Source organism: Esox lucius, chromosome 22 (assembly GCF_011004845.1).
Source record: "Esox lucius isolate fEsoLuc1 chromosome 22, fEsoLuc1.pri, whole genome shotgun sequence".
In the NCBI taxonomy this organism is placed as follows: domain Eukaryota; kingdom Metazoa; phylum Chordata; class Actinopteri; order Esociformes; family Esocidae; genus Esox; species Esox lucius.
Genome location: NC_047590.1, coordinates 6,934,300 through 6,947,500, shown reverse-complemented (window position 1 = coordinate 6,947,500; position 13,201 = coordinate 6,934,300). Strand labels below are relative to the sequence as shown.

Genomic DNA, 13,201 nt, shown 5'->3' with positions numbered 1-13,201 from the left:
TGGCAGAAATGCCTGGTAACCCAGTACCGTCCTATGGCTTGTTGCTGCCCGTTGTCTCCTCAAGCCGGTTAACGTGCGTCTCGTTCTTTAGGATGGTGACTTCATCTTCCTTTCTGTTCACAGCATGATTATACTAGATCAGATAACATCTAGCTGATCTCAAATCCAAACAGAGACTTTTCTACAACTTACTTTCACAGTACAGTATGGCTTACAGCTGATCTCATTGCTGCAGTAGTTTCCAGAGCTTTTCACAGCATCTAACTAATGTATGCTTGTGTCCCGAATGGCACGCTATTTTGCCCATGGGCTGCTTCTGGGTGTCCCGATCAGACAGTAGGGGAGTAGATTCCCTCTCCCACAGACTGGCTGGGTGGAATTCTAAGAATCCCAGAGTATCAAGGAATGTCTTACTCATCAAAGATGGAATGAGGACAGGAGAGCAGACAATTGATTCACATTGCTCCACACAAACACATACATACATACTGTGGGGAGAATAAGTATTTGATACACTGCCGATTTTGCAGGTTTTCCCACTTACAAAGCATGTAGAAGTGTGTAGTTTTTATCATAGGTACTCTTCAACTGTGAGAAAATCACATTGTCCAGAAAATCACATTGTATGATTTTTAAATAATTAAAGTATTTGATACATCAGAAAAGCAGAACTTAATATTTGGTACAGAAACCTTTGTTTGCAATTACAGAGATCATACATTTCCTGTAGTTCTTGACCAGGTTTGCACACACTGCAGCAGGGATTTTGGCCCACTCCTCCATACAGACCTTCTCCAGATCCTTCAGGTTTCGGGGGCTGTCGCTGGGCAATACGGACTTTCAGCTCCCTCCAAAGATTTTCTATTGGGTTCAGGTCTGGAGACTGGCTAGGCCACTCCAGGACCTTGAGATGCTTCTTACAGAGCCACTCCTTAGTTGCCCTGGTTGTGTGTTTCGGGTCTTGTCATGCTGGAAGACCCAGCCACGACCCATCTTCAATGCTCTTACTGAGGGAAGGAGGTAGTTGGCCAAGATCTTGCAATACATGGCCCCATCCATCCTCCCCTCAATACGGTGCAGTCGTCCTGTCCCCAAAGAATGATGTTTCCACCTCCATGCTTCACGGTTGGGATGGTGTTCTTGGGGTTGTACTCATCCTTCTTCTTCCTCCAAACGGCGAGTGGAGTTTAGACCAAAAAGCCCTATTTTTGTCTCATCAGACCACATGACCTTCTCCCATTCCTCCTCTGGATCATCCAGATGGTCATTGGCAAACTTCAGATGGGCCTGGACATGCGCTGGCTTGAGCAGGGGGACCTTGCATGCGCTGCAGGATTTTAATCCATGATGGCATAGTGTTACTAATGGTTTTCTTTGAGGCTGTGGTCCCAGCTCTCTTCAGGCCATTGACCAGGTCCTGCCATGTAGTTCTGGGCTGATCCCTCACCTTCCTCATGATCATTGATGCCCCACGAGGTGAGATTTTGCATGGAGCCCCAGACCGAGGGAGATTGACCGTCATCTTGAACTTCTTCCATTTTCTAATAATTGCACCAACAGTTGTTGCCTTCTCACCAAGTTGCTTATTGTCCTGTAGCCCATCCCAGCCTTGTGCAGGTCTACAATTTTATCCCTGATGTCCTTACACAGCTCTCTAGTCTAGGCCATTGTGGAGAAGTTGGAGTCTGTTTGATTGAGTGTGTGGACAGGTGTCTTTTATACAGGTAACGAGTTTAAACAGGTGCAGTTAATACAGGTAATGAGTGGAGAACAGGAGGGCTTCTTAAAGAAAAACTAACAGGTCTGTGAGAGCCGGAATTCTTACTGGTTGGTCGGTGATCAAATACTTATGTCATGCAATAAAATGTAAATTCATTATTTAAAAATCATACAATGTGATTTTCTGGATTTTTTCACTCACAGTTGAAGTGTACCTATGATAAAAATGACAGAGCTCTACATGTGTATCAAATACTCCCCACTGTGTACACACACACACACACATGCATGCACACACACACACACACACACACACACACACACACACACACACACACAAGGGCCAATCAACACAATTCTCCCAAGCGGTACTTCTGCCCTCTTTCTACTTGACTGCATGACCTACGACCCCATCGTCACGGTTAGCTGTCTCCATAGCTACACATTCTGTGCCCCCCCCCCCTGCAGGATGGGATCAACTACCACTGGTCAGACGGCAGTGACACGGTCTTCACCCACTGGGACCCGACCGACGGTGACGATGAGGACCTGCTCGTGGGCGACTGTGTGTACATGGATGTCGCCGGGGGCTGGAGGAGGGCGGACTGCGACACGCCCCTCCCGGGAGCCCTGTGTCACCTCCCGCCCCCTAGTGAGTGCCGGCCAATCGGAGTGAACCGGTTTAAACTGAGGTAATATGTTGACCCCGGGCCTTTCCTGTTCTCCTCCCGCAGAGAGCGGCGCGTTCACCAGCTACGAGGTCGTCTGCCCGCCGACTTGGGTGAAGTTTGGTGCCGGCTGCTACAACTTCGAGCCTGTGATCCAAAGGCTGACCCTCCAGGAGGCCAGAGAGCACTGCAGACACAAAGGTGCAGAAACTCTGACTAGATGTTGCCCTCAAGCACACAACGGTATTCTCTGCCCAAATTCTAACATTAACCAATGAGGGGAAATTGCTTAAGTGGCCTTAGTTCAGCAACTTTATCCTACTCTTGTAGGTCATTAGTACAACATACTGCCAGTGGGTTCCCATGCTAGAACGGATCTGAGATTTAATGGAGATTTAACGAAATGTTGCAGACACACTTTGCTTGTTCATATCCCCCAGCATCACGGATTTCTACTGTTACACACACACACACACATACTCTCTGGTTCCAACCTATAGATAATAGTGTGAAGTTGCTAGATTTAATCCTCCCAAAATGTTACTTATTGTTATTTTGGTATGGTTGCATGTTTAGTGCAGTCACAGTCAAAATTGTATGGCGATTTTGACAATTTTATAGATTTTTTGCCATATCTTGGCCTTAGATAAAGATACAGGCAAGCTACTTCAGCAACTCCTTCAAGACTAGTTTCCAGGTGACATATTCTAAACAATAGTGTCAACTACCAAGCTTTCATATTTTACACAGAGGTCAGGGGTCGTTCCATAAGGATGAATTGAATGCTTTGCGGGTTAATTTTCAGGATCAATAACTAAAGAATTCCATAGTAGAATTGTCTGATCTGGTTCCAACCTATAGATATTTGTGTGATGTTGCTGAATTTTATACTCCCATATAACGAATTTGTAGATTTGTTACATTATTTAGGTTAATAGAGTCAATTTGTTTTTGTTTAATTGTATTACAGATTTCTAGTTTTAATGGTTTGTAGTTTACAGGGCATCATTACAAATAGACAGGAGAGATATGTAATCTTACAAGGAATCATTTTTGGTCATATGTGCATTTTTAATATAAACCTGTAATGGCACATTGACATGAATGAGAAATATTTCTATGTCCAGAGTGCAAAGAGGCCCTATAAATATTGAAGTAGCCGAGATGCCCTACCGAGTAGCCAAGATGCCGTTACAGCTCTCTCTCTCTGTCTCTGTCTCTCTCTGTCTGTCTGTCTGTCTGTGTGTCTCTCTCTCTCTCTCTCTCTCTCTCTCTCTCTCTCTCTCTCTCTCTCTCTCTCTCTCTCTCTCTCTCTCTCTCTCTCTGTCTCTCTGTCTCTCTGTCTCTCTGTCTATATTGTTAACATTATGTGTGACAGCGCCCCCTATTGGATCTAAAAATGACCTCCACTTTAAGGCCGATATGTAGCTGTGATGTAAGTTTAAAGGGTCACTCCGCATAACAAAGCTGCCACCCGGTCTCCGGTTGGGTTCCGAGCTGAGGGATGGGTCTGCAGAATTCTTTCCCCTCTGGCATTCATGGTCAGAGCTGTGGACGGAAGGACTGACAATCCTTTCTATCAACATTTTAGTTTGCACCACGCTGGAGGGGAAGAGGGATCGTTTGTGAAACAAGTTCCCATTTTGTGTGCGACAGTCAACCTACCTTGCATAGATTTCATTTTGTCAAGGATCGTTGAGCATAAATGATACACATTTATCGATCCAGATATGGATGCAGCACCTGCACATCGATGCTTTAATAGCTTTTATAGAATGCGTTCGCGCCAATAAACGCGTGATAATAATGGTTGGAATTGTTCTGTCCTCATCCAGTGAACACCTCAGATGTCATGACCATAGAGTCAGAGACGGACCACAGGTTTGTCATGACGCTGCTATGCTCATATGGTTTCCCTCACCAGTCCGTCTGGCTCGGGATGTCCTTCAACGCAGACAGTAAGTTCCCACATGTTTCTTCAAAATAAAGCAGCCTTTTTAGTCAGCGACACAATATAGACCGGGTTCCGCCTGAAGGCAGAACCGGGTCCAAATACAGTTAAACAAGCACCGTCTTTCATTCACAGAAGTCTGAGTAGGATTCACCTAGTCTGAACCGCTGAGAACCTCTTTCAAGAGGAACGTCTTCCTTCTAAAAACGCCAATGAAATCTCTGTTGGACTTTAGCGCGCTCCCTGGCATGGTTTGACGGTACCCCTGTGGAGTACTCCAACTGGCACTTCAAGGCCCCGGACCTGGGCCAGCTGACACCCGACACCTGTGCGTCCATCCGTGTATCTGATGGGGAGTGGCACCTCTCACACTGCACTGACAGGCTGGGTTTTGTCTGCAAAACGACTTCAGGTGGATTGGAGATACTATTATAATCATTACTGTAACTATCGTTATGACCAAGGTCTATGTTGTGATCCTGTAATCCTATTGGACGAGCCGTGTTTCAAACCATTCCCTTATTGGCTGATAGTTACACCCACGCATGCCAACCGATCCGTCTGAACACTGTGCCGGCTTGAGAATTGCATCAAGTTCACAATGTGTGCGAGAGTCGTATGTAGTGTTTATACACAGTATTTCCGTTTGTGTTTAGACTAGCATTTTGTTTGGGGCTTCGGGGGTTGAATTTAACCCTAGCTGCTCGCCTGTCTGACCTTGGAAGATTAGTTTTACTTTTACAGTGTGATCTGCGCCACGTGTGAACAGGCCAAACTAGGTACTTCACTGTGCCTGGGACTGCACAGTATAAAACACGCCCTCATGCCGTATCTGTGCATTACCTGAGACCTGTTTGAAGTGACACTGATTGTCTTCATTGCAGACATGGTACCTGAGGTGGAAGTGGAACATCTAAACGGTATGTATGGTCCTTATGTTGTAAACCCACTGTATTGCACAACTACATTCTAATACCTTGGGCCAAAGTAATGTAAACATCCTGGGACCACACTGTGTGCGCCTGCCTCGTCTTCCCCAGACCTGCACCGCGGTGTGGTCCCGGTCGCCGTTTTGGTGGCCGTGCTGCTCTTCGCTGCACTTTCGGCCGTGCTGTGGTTCGTGTACAAGAGGAACTCGGCGCGCTTCCACAGACTACAGTCTCTGGGGAACGCCTACTACCGACAGACCGATTCCCAGGCCACCGAGTCGGATGGCAACGTTCTCATCACAGATCTGGAACCTCACTCCGGAGAGTAGCGTTGCGTCCCCAAAGGCACCCAGTGGCCCCATGTAGTTCCCTACTCTGGTCCAAAGTGGGGCACTATATGGAGAACGAGGTGCCTTTTCACACACAGAAGGGAACCTATTGGAGGGAGTGAAACGGCAGCGTTCTCTGAAGTTTGCTAAACCTAGGGAATTTAGGAAACTCTGAATAATGCTTAGGCCTCTTGGTGATGACACGGACGTCTGTGGGGGAACTTTGGAGAAGTGTGTGAGAGCCTTGTGCGCTTTGTCCGCTTCACACAGCAGGTTGATGAGTCCGGGACCAATCATGTGGCTGGGAGGGGGTGACGCGTGAGTACGTTTTGTCCACCAAGGATCAAAGCTGGTATCCCAAATACATACTATGAAAGATAGTGACATTCAAATGTGTAGATTTTTTATTTGGATTTTCTTTGCATTGTAAAGTACCTGTTTTGTTAAGGTACAATGCCAAATGCACAGTGTTCCCACTAATACCGATACCCACAGTATTTTGTAAGTATTGCACCCAATGAAGTGTAGTTTTAAATAATAACTTGACCCAGACAAACATATATCTTATATTTAGCGTTTCAGGTGGTAAGGGTTTTGATTTAGATTTTAAAAAACCTTATCATTTATGTATTATTACAGATAGACGTCTGCAGATCCCAAAACTAATTACCAAATTTTCTGAAAAATATACAGTAGGTAAAGTATCCTTAAAGTAAAATGTTTATTTGTGAGCACTTTATTGCACCAAAACCATCAATGCATTACTGAAGGATTTTTATGTAGCTTATATTTTGGTGCTTTTTATTGTTTGGTTGGTTAGATTACATTATTGTGTTTATTTCACTTGGCAGAGAACTCACACTCGGTATTTATATTTGTCCAAATATTTACATACATGAATAATATTCTTTAGAGGAAGGGGAGAGAATTAAATGAGAATAATGCAGGCATTTATTTATGTTTTATTTATAAGTTGGAGAAAAATATTAGTCATTCACTTCCATTTCTTCATTAGCTCTACACATCTGTCAACGTAGAATAAAAATATTGTTTATCGATTGAAAAGAAGTGCTTGTATATTGACTTTACCGTCATTCTGCGAAGATGAATTCAGTATTCTGAGTAGACGTAGATGTCTGTATTTTATTTCTCAGTGTTTAGTTTTTGTATATTGGATATTTTTTCCTTTTGTGTTGAATACTCTTTCGTGTTATTTCATCGATAATGTTCATAACAAATACATGAATACAATTTGTTAAAGGAAATTGCCATCTTTGTATATAAAATAAACTTTATCCAAGCGATATCATGCCAAATGGTGTCTTGTTTATACCAGGATTGTTTAAAAATGACATTGGCCTACTAAAGAGGCAGGGAGGCTTTTTTATTATAGCAATTCAAAGTTTCTTTCTGGGCTGTATCACAAATGTCAAGGGATCCTGATCTCCTTAGCTCCCTTCTGAAGAGGTCCCTGTGGTCTCTAGTCAAAAGTCTTGCCTTTTATAGCGTTTCAAACAACCTTTCTGGCGGCGTCCTCGCCTGCGTCTTTACGCGTTGTTGGCTGAGAAGCTTTATGATTGAGATGGTTCACTGAATGGCGTTTAATCGTGTTCGTCGTAGTTTGACTGTTAGACCCAGCTTTGCCGTACTTTTACACATTGATGGCTGCCTGGACTTATGTATAGTTGCTTTACCAAATGTACGAGTTCCGCACAAACGTCGTATATTGAAAAATAACTGAAAGTAAGCCATATTTCTCGTAATGGGCGTGGTCAACGATGCTGCGTCGTCCGGTGTTGGCGAATCACAAGCACGCCATAGTGGTAAAACATACGCAGAAGCAAGGGAGGGGACTTGAGCTTACAACCCGCTGTCAGTCCGTACTGAGAAAAGTAGGCAGCGTTTACAATACTTTCGAACGCAATTGAATATGCCCAAGCGATAAGCTATAGGGGAGACTTATGAATCCGATTGGAGAAGCCGTGATATTATAATCATGGAAAAATGTACACTTCGAGCAACTGTTTACCTCTTTATGTTCTTACTCGTTTGGGAAGAAACGTTTTATTTCGGGAATTGCGCGTCAAATGCATATTCGGGTAAGTAAGGTGCTTTCAGTTTTCTTTTATAACGCATGCCCCTTAACTTGGTAGTTGATTACGTTAAAACAAGTATTACTTTTGCGTTGCTTTGCTACTGCTCTTTGGAGAGAGACTAGGCTATTATTGTTGTGAATGGGGGTCTGCTCTGTGGACGTCAAGCCCCTTTGTTCAATTTCAAAAGCAGAACACAGTGAATGTTTACCGTATAATAAACTCCTTTTATTATTCATTGACATTTTGTGGTCTATTAAATTTCCCATTTACTTCTGAAATGCGCAGTGGCCATTAGAAAGTACCTAGCTGGCCTATCAATCAGCATTGAAAGAATGACCTCATGAAACTCCGCGGTGAAAATGTGCTGCCCCTCTCAGTCCTCAATTAACATAGTTATCGCTGCAATGTCGCATGCCGTTGAAGTGATACAAATATTCCCATGGTCAAGTCTGCTCTCTTTCTTGCTCGCTGAACACACAATATTGAAGTAGCACACGAATCTATATCATTTTTTTAAATATTCAACTCAGGGATGCGGTTTGTTGTTTTTCAGATAATGTTTATGTTATATTCAATACACTCAACTAAAACTGCTTACTATAATAACTGCGTAGATAACGCTCTCGTTCTTGTACGAAGACCATGGCTCCCAAGTAGCTACACATTGTTTTATAACAGTTAGCAGTTCCAGTCAGTTGTGGTTTTCTTTCTAGTTTTTCTTTCGGTTAAATACAACATGAAACAGTTTCAGTGTCCTGTTTACTCTAATTTCTTTTCACTTGAGACAATGACTTTCATATCTGTATACACTATCTCAAGTGTTAAAACATTTTCCGCTTGTCAGAAGCACACGTTTCTGTGGGAATGATCTTGCCCAGCAGTATTTCATAGCCTCTAATTAAACGTAATCCCGATTAGGAAATGTCAAAACCGGTGTCTGTTGAGGGAATGATTCATGGATTAAATGCTGTTACAAGACAGACGACAAAAAAACATGGGCCGCTAAAAATATTACCAGCTGTCAGTGTTGGAGATCATGGTAATGTTAAGCAGCGGCCAAATAGATTCCTCACGTTTATTATTTAAATGTTCATGGTTTTGTCTAATGCCTTGGCATTCTTAACTCAGCTGGCAGAGACTCACATTTTGATGGGACGTTGTAAATAACAGCTGAATAATAATAATGATTCAATAATATAGCAAACATTCTGACACATGGTGCTGAATAAACATGTACAATTGCAATGTATCAGATTAATTCCTAACACTTGTATTTATTACTATCATGTCAGTATTTCCTGAATATATATATATATTCGTTCCCAGGTGACGACTCCTTCACCATACAGCATGTAAGCACAGGTAAGTGTCTTGTAGCCAAGGCCATGCCTGGGTCTGCAGAGTCACGGTTCAACATGACCCTGGACGAGTGCGACAGCCCCGGGGGATCCCAGTGGAAGTGGGGGTCTGGCCACCGTCTCTTCCACACAGGCGCGTCCCAGTGCTTGGGTCTGGAGGTGAAGACCAAGAGCCTGTCTCTGTTCCCTTGTGACTCCCTGGGCTACAATATGCTTTGGTGGCGTTGCCTGGATGAGGCCATTCATACAGACTATCAGATGGGCCTGGCGGTTTCTGACGGACGGGTCTTGGCTAAGCGAGACTCATTGGACACCTGGAGGAGGGACGGATTGAACGAGACTATCTGCCAGTGGCCGATGCGTAGTGAGTGTGTTCTGTCCTCGGGGGGGGGCTGTTTTTCTAGTGAAATAAATTGCAATAACATAAAAATAAAATGGACCTGAATGGAAACTGTTTTGCTCACACGCTGGTGTATGTTTATTGACGTGTATAAAACTGCTATTCACATTTTTACGAGAATGCATTGAAAGGTTATACCTGGACACTCTCATCGTTTGTTGGGTCAGGGCCTGGAACTAAATGGGAAGTCTTGCTCAATGTTTTTCTTTATGTTTTGACCATTACCACAGTGAATCAGCAGAACCTCTTGGATTACTTTCATTTTCACTCTCTGAACAGTGTCTGCTTTCCTGTACTGATTACAGTTTAGTTCTTAGTTCAAATCGTTTAATTGGCCAATATTTAATAGTCACTCACAGCATTCATATCAATCTCCCGAGAGATTGTTGCCAAGGGATTAATTGTAGTTTGTTCTGTATTCATAGTTGTTCACACCGCAAATGGCACCTCAGCTGGAAAGCCCTGTGATTTCCCCTTCTTCTACAATGGCAGCTGGTACCACGAGTGCCTTCCAGACGACGAGTCGCCCGGGCTAAGCTGGTGTGCCACAACATCCAACTATGACAACGATAAACAGATGGGATACTGTCTCCGACATGGCATGTGGCTTATTCTGCCCTTCGTTTATATATCAGGAATTTGAAATTCGTCCATTACTGGCTTTCTTTTCGGTGTCTGATGATGTCAGTCCCCGTGTGAAGCTGTGCCTGGGCGTTTTCTGTAGTTTAGAAATGTGTTAACCTTGTTTATGAGTTACAATGGGAGCATGGATTCAGGTGACATTCTGCATGTTTTCCGTTGATGTGGAACAACACTGTAATTGGTCTGGTGCTGGTAGCAGCGCAGGGGTTCTGCGGTGCTGCCGGACACACACACGCGCGCACACACACACACACACACACAAGCGTGCGTCCTACCTCCTCGCTAAATCCCCTCTCTGATCCCTCCCTCACACAGAGGAAGGCTGCAAGATGCTGTTTAGCGGACCTGAGGGGGGACCATGTTACGAGCTCGTGTCCCAGGTCGCTGTGACGTGGCAGGAAGCGCTGGACTCGTGCCGCAGCCAGGGAGCGGACCTTCTCAGCGTGTCCGACGCAGAACAGAATGCCTTCCCCGTCTGTAAGGCTGACCTCTCTTAACAGTGACTGTCTAAGGCCACATTCACAGAAACCCTAAAGTATTGTATTGTAGGAACATTCATTTTAATGCTGTCCATTTCTTGGCGTACCGACCTGGAAGTACTTGGAACTCACAGGAGGCTGGTGATGTGTCTTAATGAGCCCTAGGAAACAATGTGTTTAATGGGGTTCCGTTCAGCCTATTCCACCCAATACTTTAAGCCCCTCCTCTCCCATTGTGATGCCACCTGTGTCGGGAACTGAAATGCTTGGGTAGTAGAGATGAGTTTGATACTTTCGCTTTTAAGAACGGGTGCAATAGCGTCACATGCCACACACACCCACCCCACATAGAGACACAGCAAACGGCTATTAATTTGTAACTGAGCCAAACAGGAACTTCTTTGTCAACTAAAGGTAGTTATACTCATAGAAGGATGTTTTTTTTAGATCATAGACAAAGTCCAGTGCACACAATTGTTATGGTTCAGGGCCCCTGTCATCACTATCAACATTGTTTATAAGGACTTCATACTGTTTTATGGACTGTTGAAATGCAAAACGCTTTAGCTTGATTAATTGTCAGCATAATGATGTAGCCAAAAGGTTGTTGGAAATGGAGTCTCTGTAATATAATTTAGCCAGATTGTCCGTGTCTAATTCTGTTTTATCTGTCTGGTGTGTTTGTTGTGGACTGAAGCGGGCAGCATACCAGACAGAATGTGGATCGGGCTGCACCAACTAGACACGTCTCAGGGCTGGCAGTGGTCAGACGGTTCCCCCCTCGACAACCTGCGCTGGGACGAAGGTAAGGACGCGACGCAGACTAGAATGTGAACCAAGTGGAATGAGGAAAGGAGGTCCATGTAGTGAGGTACTTCCGCTTTTGTCTAGAAGTTGGCATTGCAGTTTCCAGGTTTACTTACTAATACTCATCCGCATTGGTAAACAGCTAAACTCACAACAAGATGAGTGATGCTGTTGTACGGAAAAAAATAAATGTACGTGACTCATTTAAGTCAGGAGATCCTTTTAATCAGGAGAATGTCCTCTTTTTAATAAAATATGGCTTGCGCCATTCAAGGACTAGAAACGCTACACTAGAAATAGTCAGAAAATGAAAAAAAAGATATATATACTTCCACGTAACGCAGGTTTAAGCACAATTAATACCATATAGGACCAGATGTTTACTTCCTATGCCAGTTGTTATTTTTCAGTTTTGTTGTGAAATTAGGTTACAGTAGTAAAATAAAAGAGGAGACCTGTTTTAGTGCTTTTTTGAGGCTATTGAATTTTAAGCTTCATTCAGGTTAGAAGAGGCTGAATAAAGGTTTCGTTTCAATTCACTTGCTATGGGGATGCGCTAACGTTCCAGCTCAGCCAGGGTTATTTTGCTGTTTTTGAGGCTAGGGTGAATTTTTATGCGTCCTATTGTCCTGCCTAATACTACACTAAAAAGGAACGTCGCTAACTAGCTTAGCCGATAGCCGGCAGGCACACCACAGTAAACTACTTACCCTAGTAGTTGTGGAGATAAGTCGATACGTAGAGTTTGAATCCCTTGTTCCTCTTGCTTGTTGGAGCAGGGGACCAGGCATCAACAATTCAATGGACATCACTAATGCTTATTTTAGACAGGTCTTGGAGACATCTACTAAAAACTTAAAATTTGGGCGACGCGGGTGATTGCCTTATGTAAACCGGTAAATGATATGCCGACATCTGGCTAAAGCGGAAGTTCATCCATACGCTTGTGCACAGAGCCTATTAGTGAATAAGTAAAAGCTCAGCACCCAGAGCAGTGTTCAAGAACCACTCTGTCAGTGATTACTGGGATTTCCAGTGAATCAACTCCACTTACAGAATCTCTCCCACATACACACACATATACACACACACCAGCTACATTGGAATTGTACAACCATGCTATAACTACTTTACAGCCAAACCAAATGGTTATAAATGTGTTCCAAACCTGGCCTAACGGGTAAATACGGCACATGGATGTGGCGGTAACACAGCAGAGTTTCATCCACCGCTGGTTGGCACTGCCAAGGCAGGGATACTGTATATCTATATCAGTGCTATGCTACTCAACTGCCTGACATCAATCTCCAGCCTGTGCCACAGTGCCACCAGGGAAACAAAGAGGCCAGTGTTGTGTGGTGAGCAGACACGCTGGGTCATTGTGACCGGACTGGAGGCAGCACAGAGCCAGGGGTGGGCAGCGTGTGTCTGCTGGGGGATTGTTGTTAACGAGCTTGAATAACAAGTCAAATGGGTTGAATGGGCCTCTGTGTGAAACAGTTAGCATGTGGGCTCTGTGTGAAACGGTTAGCACGTGGGCTCTGTGTGAAACGGTTAGCATGTGGGCTCTGTGTGAAACGGTTAGCATGTGGGCTCTGTGTGAAACGGTTAGCATGTGGGCTCTGTGTGAAACGGTTAGCATGTGGGCTCTGTGTGAAACGGTTAGCATGTGGGCTCTGTGTGAAACGGTTAGCATGTGGGCTCTGTGTGAAACGGTTAGCATGTGGGCTCTGTGTGAAACGGTTAGCATGTGGGCTCTGTGTGAAACGGTTAGGATGTGGGCTCTGTGTGAAACGGTTAGCATGTGGGCTCTGTGTGAAACG

At 44.2% G+C, this 13,201-nt stretch overlaps 2 protein-coding genes across 3 annotated transcripts in view; both read left to right on the top strand.

The window, feature by feature from the left end:
- pla2r1 (phospholipase A2 receptor 1) overlaps positions 1-6,890 on the top strand; it is a 19,515-nt gene extending 12,625 nt beyond the window's left edge. Inside the window, exons 23-28 of the mRNA XM_029116790.2 lie at positions 2,188-2,371; positions 2,454-2,588; positions 4,223-4,345; positions 4,574-4,750; positions 5,223-5,258; positions 5,379-6,890. Coding sequence (XP_028972623.2) covers positions 2,188-2,371; positions 2,454-2,588; positions 4,223-4,345; positions 4,574-4,750; positions 5,223-5,258; positions 5,379-5,596 — 873 coding nt within the window. The 3' untranslated portion in view covers positions 5,597-6,890. The remainder of the gene's footprint in view (positions 1-2,187; positions 2,372-2,453; positions 2,589-4,222; positions 4,346-4,573; positions 4,751-5,222; positions 5,259-5,378) is intronic.
- A 557-nt stretch (positions 6,891-7,447) lies between these two features.
- ly75 (lymphocyte antigen 75) overlaps positions 7,448-13,201 on the top strand; it is a 23,921-nt gene continuing 18,167 nt past the window's right edge. For both annotated transcript variants that reach the window (XM_010886520.4, XM_010886519.4), the window contains exons 1-5: positions 7,448-7,695; positions 9,019-9,414; positions 9,876-10,049; positions 10,408-10,569; positions 11,269-11,376. In XM_010886520.4, the coding sequence (XP_010884822.2) occupies positions 7,593-7,695; positions 9,019-9,414; positions 9,876-10,049; positions 10,408-10,569; positions 11,269-11,376 (943 nt within the window). In that variant the 5' untranslated portion in view covers positions 7,448-7,592. The remainder of the gene's footprint in view (positions 7,696-9,018; positions 9,415-9,875; positions 10,050-10,407; positions 10,570-11,268; positions 11,377-13,201) is intronic.